Here is a 27,357-nt window from a genome sequence, read left to right as displayed (position 1 = left end):
GCCGCAAACGCGAAAGGACTACGGGCGCTGGAGCGTCCCTTATATAGTCCGAGGCGCCTCTCACGCCTGCGCACTGCACCCAAGGCACTTCCTTTTCCCCTCCCACGCCGGGAGAGGCCCTATGGGCAATGTAGTCCCCGCGCCGCCCAGCCGGAGCGGGCCTAATGGTTGTCCAGGCAGCTCTATCCCCGCCCCTTCCCTGTACACACGAGGCCAGCCGGGCTTCTTGGCCTCGCCGCCATGTCGCGCTTCACACGCATCCAGCCGTCCGCCTGGTCCCCCCTCTTTCGGGGACAGCTGAGGCCTGCGACGGCCCTGGGTGCTGTTAACCCGTCCCCCGCAGTCCCCTCCCCTCAGCAGCGCCCGCTGGAGCCCGCCGGCGAAGCCGCCGGCGGGGAGCTGAGGCGACGCCCGCGCTTCCGCCGCCCCTGGCGGGTCTGAGAGCTGGGGCGCCGGCTGTGCCCGGGCCCGGCCCCCTCCGCCTTCTTCTCCTCCTCCTTGTCCTCCTCCTCCTCCTGGCCGGCCCCTCGCCCCGCCCAGTGTCTGCGGGGAAGGGAAACCGAAAGTGCGCGGCGCCGGGCGGGGCAGCCGACCTGCCTGGGCCCGAGTCCCAGCACCAGTCTGAGGCGGCGGTGGCGGCGAGAGGACACATTGGAACCCGGTGAGCGACCCCTGCCCCGCGCCCCAGCCCGGCACCTGCTCCCGCCGGCCGCGACCCCACGTGCTGGCGCCGCTCCCCGCTGCTTCTGCCGCCACTTCTGCCCCGACGCCCGCTTCAGCGCACCCGCCACCTCCTCAGCCCCTCGCGTCCCCATCACCCGCCTCAGCACCCGTCACCCCCCAGAGCCCCCATCACTTCCCAGCGCCCCCAGCATCCACCTCTACTGTCCCCTCTCCTCAGTGCCCCTCTTAGCCCCTCCAGCGCCACATCACCTCCTCAGAGCCCAGCGCCTCCGTCACTCGTCTCTGCCCCACCTTGGCACCCCGGTTCCTCCCGCAGCGCCCCCTTCACCTCCTCTGCCCCCAGCGCCTCCATCACTACCTCCGCCTCCAGCCCCATCATCTAGTTCTCCTCTGTCCCCCGTCTTCACCCTCACTTTCTGCCAAACCCCTCTTCATCATCTTCCATCCTTACCGCCCATCACATCATTCATCCCCCATCTTCTAGAAGCACCCTCCGCACCTAGACTCCCCATTCCTGTATCCCCATCCCCATCACTTCAGCAAGCACCTCCCAGCTGAGCTCAGCCCCACCCTCTTCTTGAGGCCCCCAAACCCCTTCCCCTCTCCCCCATCTCCCTGCTGCTCCCCGCGTCAGCCTTGCCATGGCACCTTCATGTCCTCACACAACCCTGGCTCTCCCTTGACCCTACAATATCTCCATAAGGACCTGCTGGGCTCCCCGGTGCAAGAGACTCATCCATCCTTTCTTGTACTCTCTCAGGACCCTGGAGACTTCCCCTTGAAACTCAGCTCTAACCTCTTTGATCCCACAATGGTAATTACCATTCTTCTCTAATTTAACTCCTATACCAGCTTGACTATCACTGATATTCTTCCTGCCCTTTTAGGCCTTGATTCCCAAAGAAACCCACCCTAGTCTGCTTTTTCGTAGCATTTCCTGTTTTTCTCTGCTCCTCCCTTTCTGTGCTTTTCTTTTTTCTTTTCTTCTGTTTCTTTTAGCCCAGAAAATTTGTGAGTTTCTATTTGAGTATTTTCAACAAGAGGAAGTAGAGATTTTCCCTTCAGATAATTTTTTTAATTAAAAAAAAAACTCTAAATATTGAACTTGTGCCATAAGAGCTGGGTTTGATAAGATGAGGGTTGAGATTCACCAGAAATATTCCCAGCTGGAAGGAAAGGGACTCCTTTTTCTGATGAGGATAAAAGCTATTCTTCATATAATGCCAAATCTATTCACAGTTTTCAACTATGAATATTTTAAAACTCAGTGAAAGGGACAGTTGAATAAGTCTCTTTGCTGAGGACCCTCTGTCACCCACTCTTTCCCTAGCCCCAACCAACATGATGTGTATGAGTTGGATTGAGAAGTTCCCTTAAAAGGGGCTTCCTCTTCCTCTTATGGCACTACTGTCAAAAACCATCAAGGTAGAAGAAAGAGGAGAAGAAAAGGACTGCAGATTCTAGCTGGTCCTGAGGAAACAACATCCCATAGATGCTAAGCCTCCTGGTAATTGAAATATGTTATTTCTTTCTCTTGATTCAGTAGAGTGGAGGGCTTAATCAGTTTGTCTGTGTTCCAAAGAATAGGATAAGGGATAACTCTTAAGTGTTTACAAACTATAGAGTCCTATAAGCTATAGAGAGTACTATATGATGTAAGTGCCGGGTGGGTTGGTGAACACATGGATTTTGGATTAATGAAAATGTAGTTCTTAGTATCCTGGCAACAATATTTGTTTACTTAATAGAAGAGGAAAATGAAACCTAGCAACTGATTAAGTAACTTGGCTAAAGGCATAAACCAAACATGAATTGTAAATGGGAATTGTTGACACTCCCTCAACCCCAAGAAAATACAAGGATAAAGAGAAGGGGAAATTTGATTCTTTGAAATTTGATCCTAAATTGTGAATTTAGTATTTTATATCATAATTGGGTGTTCACAGAGTTGAACACTTGTGCACAAGATTAAAATCTGTGTTTAACTCTTACTTAACAAATCATTAAGATACAGAGGCAGAAGGATTAGCTTGATGCTTTTTGGAGTTTTTTCTGCTAGATGCTGTGTTTCAAGGGCACTAATAACTCTCACCTTGTGCAGATTTCCAGGTAACTGAAAGTAACATAAACCTGGAGGAAATCGGGTAACTCAGACATGGAGGACAGAAGACCTTGTCCAGAGGCCAGGCCCAGAAATCTTCATGCTAACCACAGAGGTGAGCAAGATTTTCTACCCTAGATGGTCCCAAACTGATGATAGTTACATTTACGATTTTTTTACTTTACACGACGGACCTAAAGTGATATGCATTGAGTAGAAACCATACTTCAGATTTTGAATTTTGATCTTTTCCTAGGCTAGATATGTGTGTGGTAAGATACTCTCTCGTGATGCTGAGCAGTGGCAGCGAGCTGCAGCTCCTAGTCAGCTGCGCTATCCCAAGGGTAAACAGCTGTTACACTTATAACCATCCTACACCCAGACAACCATACCGTTCTTCACTTTCAGTGTAGTGTTAGATAAATTACATATTCAACACTTGGTTATAGAATAGGCTTGTATTAGATGATTTTGCCCAACTCTAGGTGAATGTAGGTGTTCTGAGTACATTTAAGGTAGGCTAGGCTAAGCTGTGATGGTTGGTAGATCAGGTGTATAACTGCTTTTTCAGCTTACAATGTTTTCAGCTTACAGTGGGTTTATTGGGAAGTAACCCCATTGTAAATCAAAGAAGATCTGTAATGGGAAGGAAATTCCCTATGAATAAGCAGGCCCACCGAAATTGACTGCACCTTTCAGGTAAAGAATGGTTTATTCCCTTGCTACAGCATGAATGACTCTGAAACCAGACAGCCCTCCCCTTTCCTTAAGAGAGCTGATAAATGGGTACAGTTCACTTTAGCAAAGGTAGTCATGATGTGTCAAAAATGGATATAACTCTGGTTTGGAGCAATATTATCCAATAGAAACATAATGCAAGCCAAAAATAAAATTTTTGATTTTCTACTGGCATCATTTTGAAAATCAAAAAGAAACAGGTGACATCCATTTAAAAAACTTAATACTAATTTAATAAAAGTTGGAGTTTGTCTTATTTAAGCCAGTATATCCCAATAATATCATTTTATATTATAATTGAATATATTTTATTATTATAGTACTTTTTTTGGAGTTTTTTTCTTCCAGTTTTGTTGAGATATAATTGACATACTAACACCATATAAGTTTAAGGTGTACAGAGTAATGATTTAACTTACATCTATCATGAAATGATTACCAAAACAAGTTTTTTTGTATATATATTTTTATTGTAGTCAATTTACAGTGTTGTGTTTATTTCTGCTGTACAGCATAATGCTTCAGCCATACATGAACATACATATATTTGTTTTCATATTTTTTCACCATAAGTTACTGCAAGATACTGAATATAGTTCCTTATGCTATATAGTATAAACTTGTTATCTGTTTTATATATATATTAGTTACTATCTGCAGATCTCAAACTCCCAGTTTATCCCTTCCCACCCTCTTCCCCTTTTAGTAACCATAAGTTTGTTTTCTATGTCTGTGAGTCTGTTTCTGTTTTGTAAATAAGTTCCTTTTTTTTTTTTTTAGATTCCACATTTAAGTGATATCATATGGTATTTTTCTTTCTTTTCTGGCTTACATCACTTAGAATGACAATCTCCAGGTCCATCCATGTTGTTGCAAAAGGAATTATTTTATTATTTTTTATTTTTTATGGCTGAATCAAAATAAGTTTAGTAAACATCCATCATCTCATATACATACAAAATTAAATAGAAACAACAAATTTTTCCTTGTGATGACAATTTTTAGGATTTACTGTATTAATAACTTTCATATGTAACATAGCAGTATTAATTATATTTATCATGTTGTATATTACATCCCTAGTACTTATTTACCTTATAACTGAAAGTTGTACCTTTTGACTTCCTTCATCCAATTCTCCTTCTCCCCACCCCTTGCCTCTGGAAACCAGAAATCTGATCTTTTTCTATGAGTTTATTTGTTTTTGAAGTATAATTGACCTACAACATTCTTTTAGTTCCTGTTACACAACATAGTGTTTCAGAATTTCTATACATTTAAAAATAACCATAGTAAGTCTAGTTACAATCTGTTACCATGCAATGATACTACATAATTATTTACTATTGTTGTGTTTGTTCATTTCTTTTGTTTTTTAGATTTCACATATAAGTAAAATCATACAATATTTATCTTTCTCTGTCTTATTTCACTTAGCATAATACCCTCTAGGTCCATCTATGTTGTTGCAAATGGCAAGATTTCATCCTTTTTATGGCTGAGTAATATTCTACATATATATGTTAATCTCATACATCTTTATTCATTCATATATTGACAGGCACTTAGGTTGCTTCCGAATCTTGGCTGTTGTAAATAATGCTACAGTGAACATAAGTGTGCATAGATCTTTTCTTATTAGTATTCATAATACTTTAATAATTTTAATATTTTATTTATGCTCCCAAATATTCAAATACTATTATTTTGAGATGTTACCAATATAAAAAATTTAATGAGATATTTTAACTTTTTTGCTATTAAGTCTTTAAAATGCCATGTGTTATTTTACAAATCTTAATTGAAACTAGTCACATTTAAGATGCTTAACAGCCACACATAGCTAGTAGCTATGTATTTAAAAGTATGTGTCTAGAGTCCTAGTCACCAAAGCAAAGTTAGTTCCAAAAGCATCACTCTACTGCAGTGATTATTCTGTTTGCTCAGGACTCTCTAAAACAGAACTAAACTAAATAGATTCTGGCCTTTCCCAAAGTTTGCATCTTGTCATCTGAGTTTCAGTTGTGGCACAAATGTGGAAGAAGTATAAAATTCTATTTTCTGAGCTATGTGAATGTTGAAAGGATGAGAAATGATACAATTTTCTATTCTTCCAAAACATTGAGTCATCTAATCAGACCAAAATATTAAAAGCAGAACTTTCTTCTGATATCTTGGAGTTTGAAAAGTAAATATAAAAGTAACAAGTATAAAAACTTAGAGTTTGGGGGGAGGGTATAGCTCAGCAGTTAAGAGTATAAGCTTAGCATGCATGAGGTCCTGGGTTCAATCTCTAGTACCTCCATGAAAACAACTAACTAAATAAATGAACCTAATTACCTCCCCCACCAAAACAAGCAAACAAAGAAAAACAAAAAAACCCCCAAATTTAGAGTTCAGTAGTACAGTATTTATATCTTACCAAATTTTTCTTTATCTCATCACATTAAAATTTTTTAAAAGTGCAAAATAAGGAAAATGTACATCAACGGATTTGGAATTTGATGGCATGAAATTGTAAAATCATCTTGAATATGATGTACATTTGAAACTTTTATGACATTTGTTATCATTAAATCATTGTATACAGTCTTATTTTGTTTCTTTGTTTTTAAAATCTCCAAATCATTCTGCTAAGTTGGGTCAACTCCAGAATTAGTTTTAAAGGAAAGGAAAGTGAAAAAAAAAAACAGACTTGGAAATGTTGGCCAAGGTCACTTATGAAATGTGTGGCCGATCAAGGAAGACAAGTTCAGCTTCACCCACAGGATGATGTTGGCTTTCCAGTGTGTGCTGGGAAGCCTCCCTGTCTGAGGATTGATAATAGATAAGTACTATGTGGATGAACTCATGCTGCAGAGAGGAGGAAAAGTTAAGTTTCATTTTTCAGTTTCGTAAACCAAAGTTTAAGTTTCATTTTTCGGTTTCCTAAATCAAAGTTGAGTTTCTTTTTTCGGTTTCCTGAAACAGAACTTGAGTTTTATTATTCAGTTTCCTTCACAATCTATTAATTGACTCAAAAACAACTTAGTAGAGGAAGCCCTTTGCCGTCTGATGTTGGGCAAAGTTCAAGAAGCATTTCCCTTTATAGTTTTATCCCACTTGATGTTGCCTAATTGTTTAGCGGCAGAGCCAGTGGCCCTAGAAGTCAATGGGGTATTCCCAATAAAAAATTATTGCTAGTGCTGCTGGTAATAGCTAACATTAACAAGAGCTTTTTATGTGTCAGGTAGTATTCTAAATACCTTATAAACGTTTAATCTTTACAACAACCCAGATAGTGAGGCTTAGAGAAGTTACACAACTTGGCCAAGGTTAGGCAGTAAGGAAATACCTAGGGCAAGATTTGAACTAGGTCTGTTTGACTGTGAAACTCATACTCTCACTATTATTTGGTACTGGCAAGAGACTAGAAGCAATGAGATGATCTTTTTTGAGCCTCTGAAATAATCCCAGTTTGTGAGGATTAAATGATTATCTATTCTCTATCATGTATTCGGCACTCAAAAAATGTTTATCCCTGTTTTCTTCTGCACCCTTTGAAAAAAACAGTGTTTTCACAATATATAGAGCAACTGTAGTTATCTATTTTACATATATTACATGACTTGGTAGGAAACCTTTTTTTCCTCTCCGAACAAAACCTAAGCTCTTCAATTGTTTTGAAAAATGAAAGTATGTTCATATTATTGTCCTATTGAATTTTCTCACACCATGATTTTTGTGCTTACCCAATATTCCCATTGTGTTTAGGACCTATGGATGGAGAATTACCACCAAGAGCTAGAAATCAGGCCAATAACCCACCAGCCAATGCTCTCAGAGGAGGAGCCAACCAGCCCAGAAGGCATCCTAGGGCCAACAACCATCCCATTCCTCACCGGCAAAGAGAAGAAAGATTTGCGGCCATGGGCAGGAACCCACATCAGGAAAGGAGGAACCAGGAGGGGCATGCCAATGATGAACCTAGAGGCCAAAGACATGGTCAGGAAAATGACACCAGGCCAAGAAATGGCAACCAGGAGGGAAGGAACCGCAGACCACCACGGTCTGATGAAAACTTTCAGCAGTGGCGGACCCCCCATCAAAAGCCTGCAGAACAGCCACAGCAGGTGAAGAAACTGGGCTACAAGTTCCTAGAAAGTCTTCTACAGAAAGACCCCTCTGAGGTGGTCATCACACTTGCCACAAGTTTAGGACTGAAGGAGCTCTTGTCTCATTCTTCTATGAAATCCAACTTCCTTGAGCTCATCTGCCAGGTTCTTCGGAAGGCTTGCAGTTCCAAAATGGACCGCCACAGCGTTCTCCATGTCCTGGGCATATTGAAGAACTCCCAATTCCTCAAAGTCTGCTTGCCAGCTTATGTGGTAGGGATGATCACTGAACCCATCCCTGATGTTCGAAACCAGTATCCAGAACACATTGGCAACATCGTCTCCCTTGTTCAGGACCTTGTAAGTGTCTTCCCTGCTAGCTCTGTGCAGGAAACTTCCATGCTCATTTCCCTCCTGCCAACTTCTCTTAATGCTTTGAGAGCCTCTGGTGTTGACATAGAAGAGGAGACAGAGAAGAACCTGGAAAAGGTCCAGACCATCATTGAACATCTGCAGGAAAAGAGGCGAGAGGGCACTTTAAGAGTGGACACCTATACTCTTGTGCAGCCTGGGGCAGAAGACCATGTTGAGAGCTACCGGACCATTCCCATTTACCCCACTTACAATGAAGTGCACTTGGATGAGAGGCCATTCCTTCGTCCCAACATCATTTCTGGAAAATATGACAGCACTGCTGTCTATCTGGATACCCACTTCCGACTTCTGCGAGAGGATTTTGTCAGACCCCTACGAGAAGGCATTTTGGAACTTCTCCAAAACTTTGAAGACCAAGGCTTGAGGAAGAGAAAGTTTGATGATATTCGAATCTACTTTGATACCAGGATTATCACCCCCATGTGTTCATCATCAGGCATTGTCTACAAGGTGCAGTTTGACACAAAACCACTGAAGTTTGTTCGCTGGCAGAATTCCAAGCGATTGCTCTATGGGTCCTTGGTGTGCATGTCCAAGGACAACTTTGAGACATTTCTTTTTGCTACTGTGTCTAACCGGGAGCAGGAAGATCTCTGCCGAGGAATTGTCCAGCTCTGTTTCAATGAGCAGAGCCAACAGCTACTAGCAGAGGTCCAGCCCTCTGACTCTTTCCTCATGGTGGAGACAACTGCATACTTTGAGGCCTATAGGCACGTCCTGGAAGGACTCCAGGAAGTCCAGGAGGAAGATGTACCCTTCCAGAGGAACATTGTGGAGTGTGACTCTTATGTGAAGGAGCCAAGGTACTTGCTAATGGGAGGCAGATATGATTTCACTCCCTTAATTAAGAATCCCTCAGCCACTGGGAAATCTCTGAGAAGCACCGAGAGCTTGAGACGTCCCAGAGTTAATGTCTTAGACCCCAGCCAGTGGCCCTCAAAAGAAGCCCTGAAGCTGGATGACTCCCAGATGGAAGCCTTGCAGTTTGCTCTCACAAGGGAACTGGCTATTATTCAAGGACCTCCTGGAACAGGTAAGAGAGAAAACTCTTCTGAGCACATGACATCTGCCCTTATGAGATAGGTTAAGGGAGGCTTGATTCTAGGTTTCTAGAATGTCTCAGTTAAAAACATTCCCCTGAAATGGGCATCAAACTTCTTTGAAAAGTAGCTGCGCATAGTGATTTTCCAGTGAGGACCCACACCAATGTGCATGGTAATAGACCAAAAATCGCAAGATTAGAAAACTGCTAAGGGGTCAAACTTAGGAAGATGTGTTACTTCTGCTTCATCAAAGGCTATGTTGATTTGCTTGGTTTTATATAACTTGAAATTAAATAATACCAAGCATATAATAGCACTGTCCGGCAAATACTGTTTTATATGCTTTACATATGTTAACTTGTATCCTCACAACAGCTGTGTGAGGTAGAAACCATTGCATTTTACAGATGAAAAAACTAAGGCAAAAAGAGGTTGAATAATACGTTGGAGCTCACATAGATGATAAGGGACAGACCCAGACTAGAACTCAGGCAGTCTGCCTTCTTTGTCTGCCACACTGTACTTGCTTCTCTTGGAAGTATACTTCCCTATATCTTCTTGCCCATGTGCCACTCTGTAATCCCCTGGGGTGATAACTGCTATTAGCAGTTTGATATGTATCTTTCCAGATGTTCTCCCAGGTTAAAACTGATACATCGTTGTGTCTGTATGTGTATTTATATGTTTACATACATACATGTACACTTTTTCTGTTTTTTTAATAACAAAAATGGGATTATGCTCTACATAGTGTTCTACAATTTATAGGTATGTATACAACAACATGTTAGGGACATTTTTACATTCTTTACACTACAGTCACATGTAGAAATGTACCTTACTCCTGCCATGCATGCATTCACTCTGGGGTATGAATGCACCATGAGTTTTTTTTTTTTTTGGTATTACATACAGTGCTTAATAACTGTTTATATATCTATATCTGTGTGTTTATCTTTGAGTACTCTACTTGTTATTTCTGTAGTTTTTTTCCCTAAAGTGGAAATTTACATTAATAGTTACAGTAGGTACTGCTAAATTACCCTCCCAAAAGAATACTTAAAAAAGAAAAGGAAAAAAAAAAAAACAGGAAAAGGTCCTTAAAAAATGCTGATAAAGTAATGGCAATTCATGATTAAAAATTATTGTAACAATGGAAAGTTTTTTCTGATAAACACCCATATATGATGGGAAAATACGCATAATTAAAGTGGTGCTTTCAGGGCTTTAGAAAAGGGATGTACCAGTTTTTACTTCCACCAAGAATGAATGAATTAGTGTTCCCATTCCTTTATATGCTGCCAACATTGTTGTATGTTATCAGTCTTCTTTGCTCATTAGCAGTTTTTGCTGATCTGAGAGGTTTTTTGACTCATTATTAATTTTAATTTTATGTTTTAATAAAAAACTGTTTTAATATTTTAAAAAGTCCCTATCTCTCCTCCTACCATCCCACTTAGTTCCTTTATCTAAAGCAGTGTTATTATCTTCCTGTTAATCCTTCCTGAGATATTTTATGAATATTCAAGCAAATACATACTTATATTTACTTCCCCCCACTTTTTTTTAACCCACTATGCTAGAAACACTTTGCATGTTACTTTGCTCATTTATAAAATATCTTGGTGATCCTTTCATATTGTTGCACAAGTAGTATCTCTTGTTTTTGACTGCATAATATTCCATTTGTGTGGCTAGCTCATAATCTCTTTAACCAGTTCCCTATAGAAAAATCTAATACAAACAATAATTCAGTAAATAGCCTTGTTTGTGAGTCATTTCACATACAAACAGAATATATCCAGGAGAGAAATCCCTAACTGTATCAAAAAATATGTGAATTTCTGTTTTTTATAGATATTGCCAAATTGCCCTCTGGAAATGTGTATCATAGTAGTTAATCTGTATTTCTTTAATCAAGAGTGAAATTAAATATCCCTTATTGTGTTTGTTAGCTATTTATTTATTACTGCCTCTGTGGATTGCCTTTTCATATTTGCCCATATTTCTGTTGAATGGCTTCTTTTTCTTATTGATTTGTAGGAGCTACTTGTATATTCAAAATATGCATGTTGCAAATAATTTCCCCAAATGTTATCACTTGAATTGGGAATCTCTAGTTCCAAGTATAGTAATCATTCAATCATTTCGGGCTAGCTTAAGATACACACACGCGTGCGCGCGCGCACGCACACGCACACACGCACGCACGCAGCTACTAAGAGCCGACCTGTGAGTTTGATAGAGAAGTAGAAAAGGGGGTCATTTTTGAAGTGGAAATCCTACAAAGTACCCATTCTAAGGTAGAGGAAGCAGTGGGAAGGGGTGGGTAAGTATTGAATTACAAAAATTTTCCTTCCTCTTCAGGGCTCCTTATCCGTTCCTTATTTAATCCTCCAAATTAGAAACAAAAGAGTTATCCATTTCTGTTCCACACCCCTGCCAAACCATTATCAAGTTCCAGTCAAGTTTATCTCTGAAACTTCTCCCCAGTCGGCCTACTTAACTTAGCTGGAGGCAGGCCTAGGTCCTTACTCACCTGGAAGATGTTAGGAACCTCCCAACCAGTCCATCCCTGTTCCCCTTTGCCCACTCTTACTCAATTATCACTTTTCCAGGGAAGACTCTTCTAACCTTACAGTAGGCCGGAATCCCAATTATATGTTTTATTTGTACTATGTATTTCTCATTTCTCACATTTTAATTTTGTGTGTAGGCAGGGGGTGGGGGGGAGGTGGGGCAGGTAGGGGAGGGTGGTAATTAGGATTGATTGGTTGCTCACTTACTTGATTGATTCAAATGGAGGTCCTGTAGATTGAACCCAGGACCTTCTGCATGCTAAGCATGCTCTCTGCCACTGAGCTATACCCTGCCAATTTATGATTTTTATATTTGTGTGATTAACTGTCTTTCTCTTCTACAAGTCTGTAAGGTCCAGGAAATAAGAACCATGGCCACGATTGTATTTCTTGCACTTAACCCAGTGTCTAACACCTGTTTAGGCACTCAATATATATTATTTGAAGAAAAAAAAAAGGAGCAAAAATTGTGATTTACCATGCTATACTAAAAAGTCTTTTTTTTGTATCACTTCTTCACTCAACTTTTGAGTTTTTTGAGGACAATGGCTATCTTAGCCTGACACAATGTAAGAATTTAGCTGTTTATAGACAACTAATTGATTATTGGCCATTTACAATGAGGCCATAACTCTTAACTCCAATGCTGATTTCTGTTTTTCCCTCTTATAGCAAAGGCAAATCTGTTGTGATATATTAAAAGCATTTGTAAATAATTTGCCACGTGAGATTGGAAACAACATGTATGTCAATCAGTAGGAAACAGAAAAATACCTTACAGCTGTGAAAACCAAAAAAAGAAAGGATTCTTTCTTTTTTATAACTGATATCTTTTTTTTTTTTTTTTTTTTTTACTGATAGAGAACTATCTCCAAGATATATTAAGTGAAAAAAAGCAAGAAACAGAACAGGGAAAATAGTCTGTTTGTATTCAAAAAAGAAAGGGAGAAGGCTCAAAAAAACTATATATTCGTTTTTGTTTGTATATGCCCAGAATGACTATCTCTGGACAGTTACACAAGAAATTAGTAACACTGGTTGCTTCCAAGAGAGGAACTAGGTGACTGGGGACAGAAGAGTGAGGAGGCTTTTCATAATATATACATTTATGCTTTGTGGATTTTAAACCATCTCAGTGTATTAACTTAAAATTTTAAATAATAATAATTTGCTGTGGGTAACTAATTACTCCTTTTGGAAAGTCTCTGAGTTTTTTTAACTCTCCTTTTTCCTTGTTTTCTAGGGAAAACCTATGTGGGTCTAAAAATTGTTCAGGCCCTTCTTACCAACGAGCCTGTTTGGCAAATTAGCCTCCAGAAGTTCCCCATCTTGGTTGTGTGTTATACTAATCATGCTTTGGACCAGTTTCTGGAAGGTAATGTCTGTTGGCAAAATTGTTCTCTATTAAGACGTTTATATTTGAACCATGGGCAGCTTCAGTAGCTTTCTGTTGCTCTTTGGCTAAAGGCCATGGTCCTTACCATGAGCTGGAAGGCTAGTGTGTGTTTGGCTCCAGCCTAATTCTGCGTCTCATTTCCTGCCTCTCTCCTGTTTTCCCTAACTCCAGCAACACTGATTGTCTACAGTTCCTTGACTTCCTCCAGCTTCTCCCTTGGTCCACACTGTTCCCTCTGCCAAGGATGTGTTTTTTCTCTCCCGCTCTCTTTCCATCTTGATGAGCCCAGCCTGGCTGACTCCAGCTTATTCTTCAGGTCTCACTTCATGTAGGCCTACCCTTTTACCCCCAGACAAAGTTAAGACTCCCTTTGCGTTTTTCTTGAGAGACTTAGTAGATATGTAACAATTTATTTGTATGTGTCTCTACCCTAGACTACACACTATGAAGATTGGTCCTGTGTTTTGCTATACTCAAAGATTGTGGCCCATACTAAGCACTCAGAGAATACTAATTGCATTAATGAATTAATAAGTGTATTTTTCCTTTTGTTGACTGTTATTTTTTCATTCTCTTATATCCTTCTTTCACCTAGATTAAATCCTCCTTATTCTTGGAGTCTCAGTTTAAATTTGATCCTCAAGAATTAGATCTGTACCCCACCCACACTAGTTAAGGACTCCTGTTATATACTTACAGTATCATGTATTTATAGTATTAAGTTTTATTACAATTAAATGTTTAATGTGTATCTTCTTTGCCAGACTGTGAGACATGAGAACAAATGAGGAACTGAATCTGTATTTTGATTGTTGTATCTTTAAAACCTAGCACATAGCTGACACATAATAAACAATCAGTAAATATCTATAGAGTGAATGATAGAGAACATTTACTAAGGGCTTACTTTGTGCCAGGCCCTACCTGAGAGCTACAAAAATATTCTCTCATTTACCCAGACTGTAGCCCTGTAAGGAAAGTATAACTGTATTTAAATCACAGACAAAGAAGCTGAGGCTCAACTTAAGTAACCTGCCCCAGGTTACATAGTAGCAGTAAGTGGTGGAGCCAAGACTTGGGTCCCCAGCTGTCTGATTCTAAAGCCTGTGCTCTTTAAGCACAATACTGCTCTGCAAGTCACATCATCTCTGGGGCCTTCTTGTTCATTAATGGGGTAGATTTCCCATAAGTACCAGTTTGTACCATAAGGGACCAGCTGCAACAACATCCCAGACACACAGAGCGCTCACGTGAGAGAATCCAGCATAGCTCCCCTCAGCTCTGCCATGCTCCACTTTGCTCCTTAGGCATCTACAAGTGTCAGAAGACCAGCATTGTGCGGGTAGGTGGAAGGAGCAACAGTGAAATCCTGAAGCAGTTCACCCTCAGGGAGCTGAGGAACAAGCGGGAATTCCGCCGCAACCTCCCCATGCACCTCCGAAGGGCCTACATGAGTGTAAGTCCCAGCTTTGGATATCTGAGATAGCTCAAGGGGAACAACCAAGAGATCAGTGCTTTCTGGGTGCGCAGGTGGGGGAGATAGGGAGGCTCCACGAAGCTGTGAAGGATCCAGCTTTCCTTCCAGCATTCCATTCTGCTAATTCCATGGGGTGACCTTTGCCCTCATAATCCAAGACAGAGAAAGGACAGAAAAAGGCACACCCTGCCTCCCAGCCCCTGCCAGGATCTTAAAGCTACTTCCCCAAAACCACCCATAGCACTTCTGCTTACAGCCTGTTGATCAAGGAAGTGTCATCTCCTAGTTGCGCAGCCAAAACTCCGAGTTCTTATTACTAAGGAAAGAAGAGAGAAGTATCCACCACAGTATGCTCAGCCTATTTTTCTGTTGTATTATTTGTTCCCTTTTCTTACTAGTTGGTAGGAGTCTTTTAGATATTTTAGATACCAATCCGTTAGTTTTAAAACTACAGTAATGTGCTTTGGGAAATTGGTTTGTTGACTGGTCTATTTATTCTCCGTTCTGGCTATTCTTGTCTTAGCTTTGTTTTCCCTCAAGTCAGGGACTGAGTTTGGGGCATAATGATTCCTCACCATTTATTTCCCTCTGTTCTCGGCAGATCGTGACACAGATGAAGGAGTCAGAACAAGAGCTGCATGAAGGGGCCCAGACCCTGGAGTGTACCATGCGTGGTGTACTACGGGAACAGCATCTGGAAAAGTATATCTCCCTCCAGCATTGGAAAAGCCTGATGAATGGACCAATACAGGTAGGAGGTGCAAGTATCTCTCTTGTCCTAGTATTTGGAGGGAGCCTTCAGGAGAAGTAGCAGTCCAAAGCATTAGCTATAATCTGATGCTACCATGATGTGAAAAGTTCCTTTTTGTAAGGAGAGGCAGGTGAGTGTACTAATCCAAAACAAGACTCAGGAGCCAGTCTGCTGGATTTGAATCCTGATTTTGCTCTAGGCAAGTCATTTAATTTTTCTGTGCCTGTTTCTTCTTATAAAGTGAGGGTAAAGAACAGTAAGTTGAATCATATGAATTTTCCAGTATTTGTAAATTTAACGTGCAAAAATGGCAGTTTTTTACAGATCTACTTAATCCTTACAGGATTGTTATGGACAAACAAGTCAATATTTGTAAACCTCTTAATAAGTGTGCTCTAAGTGCTTGTTAAATGAAACAAAATCACAGTGAGGCAACCTGGCACATACAGAGAGCTTGGGAGTTGACAGACCTGAGTCACACAGGCTGACTGTATGGCTCTGGTCAGTGTGACCCTCGGGTCCCTGAGCAGTCAAGCAGGAATAATAATAATGCTTGCCTTCAAAGATTATTATAAGTATCTGACACAATCTCTATAAAGTGGTTGGCCAGGAATTCAGTGAAATGGTAGCTCTTCTATCGATGGGTTGGTGATTTCCAGGGTTACAAAGCCAAAAGCCTAAAGGGGTCAGTCAGGTCCTATGAATGACTGAAGCAGGCTAGATGTGAGATTTTGGGAAGTAGAGAGGACTGTGGCAAACGGGAAAAGGGGTGGCAGCAACCCGCTTCAGCCATTTGTTGCAATTCAGGAATACAGGCTCATTGCTGCTGTAGCTCCTGATTCTGTCAAGAGAAGCAGGAAATTTTTGTTTTTAAAATTTTATGAAAGTCATATTAAATGGTCCAGTTCCCAAAGGTTACCAATTTGCAGCCTCTAAATTTTAAGGGAGTTACTTTTTGATCGTTTGAGAAGACTGTTCCTTCATATTAGTTGTCATAGAATTCTCATGATTGATAATTCTTCCTTCCTCAGGATAGCGAATGGGTTTGTTTCCACGGCTGGAAGCATTCCATGATGCTGGAATGGCTGGGTCTAGGTGTTGGTTCTTTTACCCAAAGTGTTGCTCCAGCGGGACCTGAAAATATAGGTAAGAAGTGTATGTCTACCTAGAACTACATATTAAGATGGAATATGGTACAGACTAGAAGAGTAGGACTTTAAATTAATACCCAGAATTTATGAAGAGCTATAATCAATCAGAAAAAGACAAATAATAGCTTAATAGGAAAATAGATAGAAGACTTTTGACACATCACAAAAGAAATCCTCATGATCAATAAACACGAAAAGTGCTTATTAGAAATGAGAGGAATTAAAACTACAATGATATACTATTACACACCTACTAGATTGGCAAAAATTAAAATGTTTGATATAATCCCACACTGATAAGAATGTGGAGCAGTGGGAACTCTGATACGATGCTAATGGGGATATTAATTGGCAAAGCCACTTTATGATAATAGAAAAACAGAAGGAACTCAAATGTCCATCCACATTTGTACAACAGATGGATCAATTACAGTCTATTCAGATAACAAATACAACTGTAAAAAGGAGTGAATTACAAGATATACAGCAACATAGATGTCTCAAAAACATGCTGATTGCAAAAAGCAAGTTATAGGAAAATATATACAATATGATTTCATTTATATAGAGTTCAGAAAAGTCAAAACTATATAATATGTTGTTTAGAGCTATATGGACATTATATATGTGGTAAAGTTAAAAGAGAAATGAGTAATATAAAATTCAGGTTAGTAGTGCCCACAAGGGTCTTCAGAGAAATAGGTAACTTTTTGCTTCTTAAATTGGGTAGAAGTTACTTGGATGTTCATTTTATGTATTTTTATTATCCTTTAAGTTGCACATTTACACTGTATACTCTCCTTTTTGTATGTGTGTGTGACATAAGTAAAACCTTCCTTCAAAAGGCACACATACATTCATGTGATTTTTTTCTTAATATAGCAAAACAATGTGTAAGGAAACCTAAGTCTCTCTCCCCTGTCATTCTTCCCTGTTTCCCTACCCCAGAGGTAACCACTTAAACCTCTTAAGAATGTCTTCATGCCTCTAAGCTCTTGTAAAATGCCCTCTTCTGTCCCTTGGCTTCAAGAGTCTCCAACCCTGTCCTGCCTGCTTTCCTCTCTTAGCCCAGGCAGAAGGGGAGGAGGAGGAGGAAGAAGGGGAAGAGGACAGTTCGCTGATTGAGATCGCAGAGGAGGCCGACCTGATTCAAGCAGACCGGGTGATTGAAGAGGAAGAGGTGGTCAGGCCCCGGCGGCGGAAGAAGGAAGAGAATGGGGCAGTCCAGGAGTTAGCTAAAGTGCTTCTGGCCATGAGGCTAGACAACTATGGCCCCAGGACAGCCGCTGGGCAGGAGCAGGCTGCAGGAGAGTGGGAGGTAAACTCACTTCCTCGTGGCCCCCGAAAGCCCTAACGGAGTAAGAAATGGGAGTTCAGTTTTTACTGCCAGGTGGGTGGGGGTTAGATCTCCTGAAACAGGCCTAAGAGCATCTGTTTTTTGGGTTTTATTTATTTATTTTTTTGGAGAGGGAGGTAATTAGGTTTATTTATTTATATAATGGAGGTACTGGGGATTGAACTCAGGACCTTGTGCATGCTAGGTGTGCACTCTACCACTGAGCTGTACCCTCCCCCAGAGAGCATCTGTTCTGACTAGAACTGCAGCCCCTTATTTTCACCCACTTCTGTTGCAGTGTATTCACTTCATCCTCACAATTAGCTTACTTTACTCTTTTATAACCTAATTCTAGTTGGGTCCAATTTTCAAGAGTATAAAAATTACGACCTTTTAGAAGGGCCCTGGGAAGAAATGCTAACTTAGAAAGGAGCAGGTAGCCAAGTGTTTCTCATGAAGTGAGTAAGATCAAACACGATCTCAGTGCTTGGTGCTTTCATGGACATTATCTTCTCAGCTACAGACAAGTCTATGAACATGCATTAAGATTTTAGAGGATTCAAGAAAAACAGAATGAAGTAAGCTATATAGGCTGGATGGAATATTCATCCTTAATTCACCTTGAAATTTGATATTTCTCTTAGAGCCAAAATAGTATAAATGCCCAGACTTCCCCTCTGCTCCTTCCTTGGGTAGAACCCAGTGGTCCTCAGAATTTACTACATGTTACTATGACAATAGAGCACTGAACCCCATTCCATTTAAAGGCCTTTTAATGAAAACCCCATTTAAAGGCCTTTCAAGAGCAACTTTGACTGAATGCAACTTTCTCCAGTCTGCCGGCTTTGAACCTGATCTCCTAGTTCAGTTCAACATCACCATATGTAATGGACAGAATCATGATCCCAATACTTGGAAGCATGGATGGAGCATTTCTCTGCCATGTAGCTGCAGGAGGGGTTGGATTATTTGGTTTTGAAGTGAAGAGAGGTCCATTGTATTGTGACATCCATTTGGCATGCCAGTCTTTCCAAAGGCTCATGGCCTCAGACTCAGAAACAGCCAGGGGAGAGCACTTTCTCCATAAATGGTGCCTTTCACCCACTTGTTAAATGTACTCTTTTGTTATGATGGCATTAAGACCATATTAGCAGAACCTGTATGGCATTTAGCAAGAGAGACACATAGGTTTGCTCTCTGCTACTTTAATGACCCATATGTTTTAGGAATGAGAAGCAGACTGTGGTCAAAAGATGTTCAGTGATTACTAGTGCCAGCATGCTTTTAAAGTGCTTTCCATGTATTTACTCCTTCAGTTAATCCAGCAACTCTATGAGGAGGTACTGTTATTATTCCCATTTTATAGAAGGGGATGTGGAGGCCCATAGAGGTTCAGCCTAGGACCCACAACTAACAAGAGGTAGATGGTACTTTGAACCCAGGTAAACTGGCTCCAGAGCCCTCATTTTGCCACTCTACAATGGAATAACTGCTGGGAGAATATAAGACACTCAGAGAAGTTCATCAGAGGTGACAGCTCCTTTTTTTAATGTGCTCTGTCTGGTCCCTACCTTGGGCTTAGAACCAGGCTCACCTCTACTCAGATAGTGACCCTGACTGGTATTGGTTTCTGCAGACCCAGCGCAGCCAGAAAAAGAAAATGAAGAAGAAAGTAAAGGATGAACTTCGCAAACTGAACACCATGACTGAGGCTGAGGCCAATGAAATCCAGGACGTTTGGCAACTGGACCTGAATTCTCGCTGGCAGCTGTATAGGTACTATGCCCACCCACCACCCTGGCCCTAGCCAGCCCATGTAATTTCCCCAGGGGGTTCCTTTCCTTTTGCTAGAACATAAGCCCTGAAATTCTTCAACATTAGTGTTAAGTAACAATTGATTGAGTACCACCTGCCCTGAGCTGAGTGCTAGGACCTAGTCATAGGATAGAACAGACAACTGGCTCTACCGTCATGGGGTTTAGAGTCTATCTAGGGAGACAGATTAGTGAATTCTGCAAATGAAAAGTTACAAATGGGCATCAACACCAAGAAAGAGAAGAGCAAGGAGTGCTAAGAATATTAACACGGGAGCTGAGCTGGTCTGAGGTATCCAGGAAAGTAACATTGGAGGCAAGATCTGAAGGATGAGTAGGGATTAATAAGGCCAGAGGGGAAGAGGGTGCAGATGAGCTCACAAGGACCACATAGGTGAAGTCCTCAAGGTGGGAGGAAACATGTTTGTTTGAGAAATTGAAAGAAGGCAGCCAGCATGGCTGTGACTCAGAAAGACAAATGGAAATTGAGGTCAGAGAGGTGGGCAGGGGCCAGACTGTGCAGGGCCTTTCAGGGCTAAGGTGAATGCAGATTTTATCTGAGGAATACCATTAGAAGGTTTTATACCAGAGTGTGACATGATCTGTTTTACTTGCAGAAAATTAGGGGAGGGCAAGGGTGGGGACTCAGGCAGGAATGGAGCAGGGAAAATTTGTAAGAAATTCTTGAAGCTTTTAAAGTCCCTTACTTTTGTCCCAATAATTAACTTCTGTTCATTATCCCCCTCCTTTCTTAGCTCCTGACCACTTATATATCTCTCTGCACATCTTTTTGTTGGACATTTTAGACTGAACATGGGAGCCCTCATTTGGTTCCCTGTACACCTGGGTCTCTCCTCCCTCTTTCTCTGTGGCTTGTAACCTCCTCAGGGGTCCTGGTTCCAATTAATGTGCAAGAGACACTGAAGGGGGTTCCTCCACCTTCTCAAAGAGCACATGGCTTCCTCTCCCTGGTTCTCCACATTCTCCAGGCTGTGGCTTCAGAGGTACCAGGCCGATACCCGCCGAAAGATCCTCAGCTATGAACGCCAGTACCGCACGTCAGCAGAGAGAATGGCTGAGCTGAGACTCCAGGAAGACCTGCACATCCTGAAAGATGCTCAGGTTGTAGGAATGACAACCACAGGTAAGAAAGCATGGGGTTCACTCCTGGTGCCAAGCTCCTATCAGATTATCTAGGACAGGTAAAGAGAAACTTGTTTAGTAGGTTAGAAAAAAATATCATAAAAAGCTTTTGAAAGCAAGCTGTATTTAGGGAACTGTTGGTGAAATTCACCCACCCACTCTGCTGCATTTGGAACCTCAAAGGTGAGAACATGTGGATAATGCTCTGGAGACCACCCCGCAGCACTCGTTCTCATATGGTGGTCACCACAGCCTTGAGTGAATGTGAGGACTGTTGTCACAGACCCGGGCTTAGGGGTCACCAATCTAGAAGCCCAATGGCACCGTGAGTCCACACATCAGCTCAGAGTCTTTCTTCTCTTGACTCAGGTGCTGCCAAATACCGCCAGATCCTGCAGAAGGTGGAGCCTCGGATCGTCATTGTAGAAGAAGCTGCTGAAGTCCTTGAGGCCCACACCATTGCCACATTAAGCAAAGCTTGCCAGCACCTCATTCTGATTGGGGACCACCAGCAGGTAGGGCAGGGCCCCTGGAAGATGGCTGGCTCTCTGGGGGGTGGAATCAGACAGCAAGACCCTGGCCTCTGCTTCACCAGTCCTCAAGCTTACCAGTGGCTTTCTGTGATTCCTCTTTTCCTCACCTCCCATGTTCAGTCTAAAAGGAGATGCTCTTAGATTTGGGGCATATTTTAGAGGTAGCATCATCTATTTCATCTGTTGTCTCTGCTACTTTTCTAACCTACCATGGCCTTTTAAGTGGACTGTTAAAGCAGCATGCTTCACATCCTGCTGCTTCCATTTTTGCCACCCTGTAATCCATTCTTCATAAAGGAGCAAAAGTGAATTTTTTAAAAAAGTAAATCAGATCGTATTAGTCCCCAGCTTAAAACCCTCCAGTGGTTTCCCACTGCACTCATTAGAAGAATCCAGCTTCTTAATGTGGCCTACAAAGGCAAGTGTTCTCAGCGTGCTTCTCTGACCGCACTTCATACTACCATCTCACTTGTTCACTGTGTTCCCATCCCGTTCTTCACGCTCCCTCTCATGGCTTGCCTTTTGAATGACCGGCAACTTCCTCCGTGCTGGCATCAAATCAGATGTCACTGTTCAGAGGCCTATATAAAGAACCTCCACCCCTGGGCACTCTGTCACATCATCCTTGTTTTCTTGCTTTCACGGCTTTTGTCACTGTTTGTCCTTAGCCTGTTAACACCTAAAGCAGTGCCTGGAACATAGAAGCCACTTGAAAAACATTTGATAGCTGGGTAGATGGATGGATGGATGGTTAAAATACGTTTTTAATGGCCACCTTTCTCTTCTCAGCTGCGCCCCAGTGCCAACGTGTATGATCTAGCCAAGAATTTCAACCTTGAGGTTTCCCTCTTTGAACGGCTGGTGAAAGTAAACATTCCGTTTGTCCGTCTGAATTACCAGGTGAGAAACTAAACCTCTTATTACCAGATGTCCAGGAGAAGGCTCCTGGGAGCCTACCAACTGCCAGCAAGAAAGGTCTCAAAAATAAAGCTGGCTTAGTAATGAAATGACTCTGTCAGATTTGTTTTGTTTTCTGTTTTAAAATACCACAAGATCAGTCTGTGTTGTTTGTGTTGGATGAAGGAGCTGTTTATATTTAGCTCTTTTCTCCCTATTATTCTTTTCAAATATTATGACACCAGATTTTCCACCAGCACCTTAGTCTTTAGAAAACTGTCTGTTTATTCTCTGCCCATGTTTTTAATGACATACATGTCTTGTTTCAGCACCGCATGCGCCCGGAAATTGCACAGCTTTTGACCCCCCACATTTACCAGGATCTGGAGAACCATCCCTCTGTTCTCAAATACGAGAAGATTAAGGTGAATCTTTCCTACCTGATCTTTCTCTGATGCTGTGAGCAACCTAGGAGATTATATTTTCCTCAGGACGAAAAAGGGCTTTCAGAAGGGAATAGAGCCAACTTTAAAAAACTGGTTATTAAGAGGAAGAACAGCATAGAAGTTGAGAATACAGACCTGGGTTTTTGAATCTCGGCTCTGCCACTTAGTAGCTGTGTAAGCTTTAGCAAGTTATATACCAATCCTGAGGTTCAGGGTCATCTTCTATACAGTGAGAATAATTGCTGCTGCCTCATTACAGTACATTACAGTACATTCTATACATTGAAGGAGACAATGTATATAAAGCAGTCAGCACAGTGGAATGCTCCTAAGTTAGCTGATTTCTCTTCAGCCTCATTATCATAGCTGCTCCTTGTTCCCTGGACTATAACGGGTGGATTGTGGATGGCTGTTATAAATATTGACATCAAATAAGTATCTTGAAAACTAAAATAGACTAATTCTTTATGTATTTTACTATTTGCCATGGCCCCAAAACAAAGCACATGGTGACTAACTCAGATTTAAAAACTGTGGTACGGAGTGTACAAAAGCCTTCTAAGGTATCTCCCTGGAACAGGGTCAGTGGCCAATGCACGTGAAGATAGCAAGAAAAAACTACCATGAGTGAACCTTCTAACACGTCACTTCTTTTTTTCCCAGGGGGTCTCTTCCAACCTTTTCTTTGTAGAACACAACTTTCCTGAACAGGAAATCCAAGAAGGCAAAAGCCACCAGAACCAGCACGAGGCTCGCTTTGTGGTGGAGCTGTGCAAGTACTTCCTGTGCCAGGAATACCTGCCCTCCCAGATCACCATCCTCACCACCTACACCGGGCAGCTCTTCTGTCTGCGCAAACTCATGCCTGCCAAGACATTTGCTGGTGTCAAGGTCCACGTGGTGGACAAATACCAAGGGGAGGAGAACGACATCATCCTCCTCTCGCTAGTGCGCAGCAACCAGGAGGGCAAGGTGGGTTTTCTCCAGATACCCAACCGCATCTGCGTGGCCTTATCCCGCGCCAAGAAGGGGATGTATTGCATTGGAAACATGCAGATGCTGGCTAAGGTGCCCTTGTGGAGCAAGATCATCCATACCCTTCGAGAGAACAATCAAATAGGCCCTGCGATCCGGCTGTGCTGCCAGAACCACCCTGATACCCACACCTTAGTATCCAAAGCTTCTGACTTCCAAAAAGTGCCCGAAGGAGGCTGCAGCCTACCCTGTGAATTCCGGCTAGGCTGTGGGCACGTCTGCACCCGTGCCTGTCATCCCTATGACTCCTCGCACAAGGAGTTCCAGTGCATGAAGCCGTGCCAGAAGGTCATCTGCCAAGATGGGCATCGGTGCCCCCTTGTTTGCTTCCAGGAGTGTCAGCCTTGTCAGGTGAAGGTGCCCAAAGTCATTCTCCGGTGCGGCCATGAACAAATGGTCCCTTGTTCCATGCCAGAGTCAGATTTCTGCTGCCAAGAACCTTGCCCCAAGGTCCTGAAATGTGGGCACAGATGCAGCCACCCATGCGGTGAGGACTGTGTGCGGTTGTGTTCAGAAATGGTCACTGTGAAACTCAAGTGTGGACACAGCCAACAGGTGAAGTGTGGCCATGTGGAAGACCTCATGTATGACATGCCAGTCAAGTGCACCACCAAGTGTGGTGCCATCTTGGACTGCGGGCATCCTTGCCCCGGCTCCTGCCACAGCTGCTTCGAAGGGCGCTTCCATGAGCGCTGTCAGCAGCCCTGTAAGCGCCTGCTCATCTGCTCACACAAGTGCCAGGAGCCATGCACTGGCGAGTGCCCACCCTGCCAGCGGACCTGTCAGAACCGCTGTGTCCACAGCCAGTGCAAGAAGAAGTGTGGGGAACTGTGCAGCCCCTGCGTAGAACCCTGTGTCTGGCGCTGCCAGCACTACCAGTGTACCAAACTCTGCTCTGAGCCTTGTGACCGACCCCCGTGTTATGTGCCTTGTACCAAGTTGCTGGCTTGCGGCCACCCCTGCATTGGTTTGTGTGGAGAACCATGCCCCAAGAAGTGCCGTGTCTGCCACCAGGAAGAAGTCACCCAAATCTTCTTTGGCTTTGAGGATGAGCCAGATGCCCGGTTTGTACAGCTGGAAGACTGCAGCCACATCTTTGAGGTGCAAGCCCTGGACCGTTACATGAATGAGCAGAAGGATGATGAAGTTGCCATCAGGTTGAAGGTCTGCCCTATCTGCCAGGTGCCCATCCGCAAAAACCTGAGGTACGGAACCAGCATCAAACAGCGACTGGAAGAGATTGAAGTCGTCAAGGAAAAGATCCAGGGCTCAGCAGGAGAAATTGCAACCAGCCAGGAACAACTTAAGGCACTACTGGAGAAGAAGAACCTTCTCTACCAGCTACTCCCTGAAGACTTTCTGATGTTAGAAGAGAAGCTGGCCCAGAAGAATCTGTCAGTGAAGGACCTGGGCCTTATTGAGAATTATATCAGCTTCTACGACCACCTGGCTGGCCTATGGGATTCCCTGAAAAAAGTGCATGCCTTAGAACAAAACAAAGTGAGGACTCGATTAGGCCAGGTTCATGACTGGCTAGCCAAGAAGCGTCTGAGCTTCACCAGCCAGGAATTAGATGACCTCCAAAGTGAGATCCAGAGGCTCACGTACCTGGTGAACCTCCTGAGCCGCTGCAAGATGGCAGAGGGGAGGGTGAGAGGCAGCGTAGCAGAGGAGGTTTCCAGTGTCCGTAAGATCCTTGAGAAAACGTCCAAGTTCACCCGTGCCGATGACCAGCTTGTGCAGAAGAAGATGGAAGCTTTGAAAGCCACCCTTCCCTGCTCTGGCCTGGGCATCTCAGAGGAAGAACGAGTGCAGATCGTCAAGGCCATGGGTTTCCCTCGTGGCCACTGGTTCAAGTGCCCCAATGGCCACATCTACGTGATTAGCGATTGTGGGGGAGCCATGCAGAGGAGCACATGCCCTGACTGTAAGGAGGTGATCGGGGGCATAAATCATACTCTGGAAAGAAGCAATCAGCTTGCTTCTGAGATGGATGGAGCCCAGCACCCTGCCTGGTCTGACACAGCCAACAACCTGATGAACTTTGAGGAGATCCAGAGGATGATGTAGGAGGAGGGCTCACTGCTGCCTTTGGCCCTGGCTGCCACCTGGCTGGGGCTGGCTCCCTCATGAAGGAACAGAAGTTTGTTTTTTATTATTGTTCTTTAGTCTTAGCACCTGTTTAAGGGTCTACTTTTAGGGCTTGCCCACATTTGTTTCTAGATTTACCCCTGCGCTAGAGTAAGCACTTTACCTCCAGAACTGAGCAAAGTTAACAGATTTTTCCTCTTTATCTCTCCTACAAGTTAGTGGACAGACTGCCTGGAACACATTTGGGGCTTCCACCCAGGGCTACCTAGTGGTACCTCTGGGTCCTGACTCAGTCAGATGTATTTTCTGCAGTGCTCCAGAGGCAGGTAAGAGCTCTGCGAAGCAGGCTCATTCTAGTTGCCAGGCCCTAACTTGCAGACTAACTTCCATTCCAATAAACAGAAGCCCAGAGGAGTCGTTTATGAACTGCTTATCCTTTCAAGGAGCACAAGAATCCCTCCTCCCCTCCTCCCCTCCTCTTTGGGCACCCTCATTCCAGAGGACTGAGGCGTGTGAAAGGCAGACTTCACTGACGAATCCTGCCCCAGTTACAGTCACTGAGAGTGGGGGCAAGTGACTGACCGCAGCTGGGGGCTAATGCAGCAGGCCCAGGCTCCCTGAGGAGTGATCCCCATGCCTTTCCTGTGACTTGCACTTTGGGACGGTGGAGGTTTCTTTGCCTGCAGTAGGGGTTCCTTAGCCACACTGGTTCCCTGAGGCCCTGAATGGAACTAAAGTCAAGTTTGGTACCAGCAGCAGCTATCCAAAGTGTAATCCTTTGTCCCAACACCCTCTATTGCAGCTTTTGCCTGGGCAGGGTTAGCATGCCAGCAGCTTCTGCAGGTCCCAGATCTATACCAGAAGCCAGCCCCCAGGCCTGCTGCCTGCATACATATTCCCTCAGTCCAGTGTTTCCTAGAACTGACACTTAGTCATCTCAGGTCTTTCTAATGTTGGTGAGAAAAACATCCCTTTCCTATGTATGCATTTCCTTTTTGTCTTTACTATGCACTTTAGCCTATAAAGCCAATTAATAAAAACTATGATTGAGAAAAATCAGTGGTCCGTGTTTGTCCTGTTAAAAACAGCTCAGGCGGCTTGAGACAGTGAGGATGGGAATGGAGACACTTCCGACAAGGAGGCCATTCTTCTGTTTCTGTGGTATGGGTTTTTTTTAACTGCTAAGTCATTTTTAACTCCTGGTAAAAAATGTTTCAGCCTGTGCAAAAAAGGTATACTTGAAGTTTCCTTCCCTAGAGGCAATCCTGTTAACAGCTTCATGAGTCCTCCCAGAGATAATCAGTCCATGCATATGCAACATATAGCCCTTAAAAAGGTATGTAGTTCTGCACTTTGTTTTTTTAAAACTCCAACTCAGGGATCTTTCTTTAAGCACATACAGTCTGAACCACAGTCCATCTTGCGAGTGTGCTATTTACTAAACTGGAACCCTTTGTTGGCAACTTTTAGGCACAGCCTAAATGAATAGCACTGAACATAATCTTTAATGTTGAAGGTGTGTGCTACTGGATAACTAATTTTTTAGCTAGAGGGGAGGTCTATGTACTACTTGAGATTATATATGACATAAACTGCAATCACAGTCGTCTCAA

General features: G+C 42.9%; 1 protein-coding gene and 1 long non-coding RNA gene across 6 annotated transcripts; one reads left to right on the top strand and one right to left on the bottom strand.

The window, feature by feature from the left end:
* The first annotated feature begins 44 nt into the window (after positions 1-44).
* Positions 45-26,803, top strand: ZNFX1 (zinc finger NFX1-type containing 1). Of its 4 annotated transcripts, XM_072944359.1 has the most exons (16): positions 45-661; positions 1,445-1,498; positions 2,015-2,191; positions 2,786-2,900; positions 7,277-9,085; positions 12,918-13,049; positions 14,378-14,526; positions 15,149-15,298; positions 16,330-16,444; positions 17,517-17,767; positions 19,422-19,561; positions 20,589-20,743; positions 21,112-21,257; positions 22,065-22,175; positions 22,502-22,597; positions 23,282-26,803. In XM_072944359.1, exons 4-16 carry the CDS (start codon positions 2,840-2,842, stop codon positions 25,721-25,723), a joined length of 5,757 nt encoding a protein of 1,918 aa, XP_072800460.1. In that variant the 5' UTR covers positions 45-661; positions 1,445-1,498; positions 2,015-2,191; positions 2,786-2,839; the 3' UTR covers positions 25,724-26,803. The 4 variants fall into 4 exon arrangements, with proteins under 4 accessions (XP_072800460.1, XP_072800461.1, XP_072800462.1 ...); XM_072944360.1 differs by lacking the exon at positions 1,445-1,498; XM_072944361.1 differs by lacking the exon at positions 2,015-2,191.
* On the bottom strand, positions 15,485-20,610 carry LOC140687453 (uncharacterized). 2 transcript variants are annotated; one of them, XR_012061796.1, is made up of 3 exons: positions 20,539-20,610; positions 16,251-16,432; positions 15,485-16,139 (listed from the first exon to the last, which is right to left on the bottom strand). It is a non-coding gene; the product is annotated as an uncharacterized lncRNA (long non-coding RNA). The 2 variants fall into 2 exon arrangements; XR_012061797.1 differs by lacking the exon at positions 20,539-20,610 and adding an exon at positions 18,406-18,884.
* Positions 26,804-27,357: the final 554 nt, after the last annotated feature.

The sequence above is a fragment of the Vicugna pacos genome, chromosome 19, assembly GCF_048564905.1.
Source record: "Vicugna pacos chromosome 19, VicPac4, whole genome shotgun sequence".
Classification (NCBI taxonomy): Eukaryota; Metazoa; Chordata; class Mammalia; order Artiodactyla; family Camelidae; genus Vicugna; species Vicugna pacos.
This window is presented reverse-complemented; position numbering and strand designations above follow the sequence as displayed.

Excerpts from the sequence above, each read along its gene's own strand:
- ZNFX1 (XM_031687710.2), top strand. The coding sequence starts at position 2,840 with ATGGAGGACAGAAGACCTTGTCCAGAGGCCAGGCCCAGAAATCTTCAT. Across the intron at positions 2,901-7,276 it reads TCTTCATGCTAACCACAGAG|GACCTATGGATGGAGAATTA; the intron begins GTGAGCAAGATT and ends CATTGTGTTTAG. Across the intron at positions 14,527-15,148 it reads TCCGAAGGGCCTACATGAGT|ATCGTGACACAGATGAAGGA; the intron begins GTAAGTCCCAGC and ends TGTTCTCGGCAG.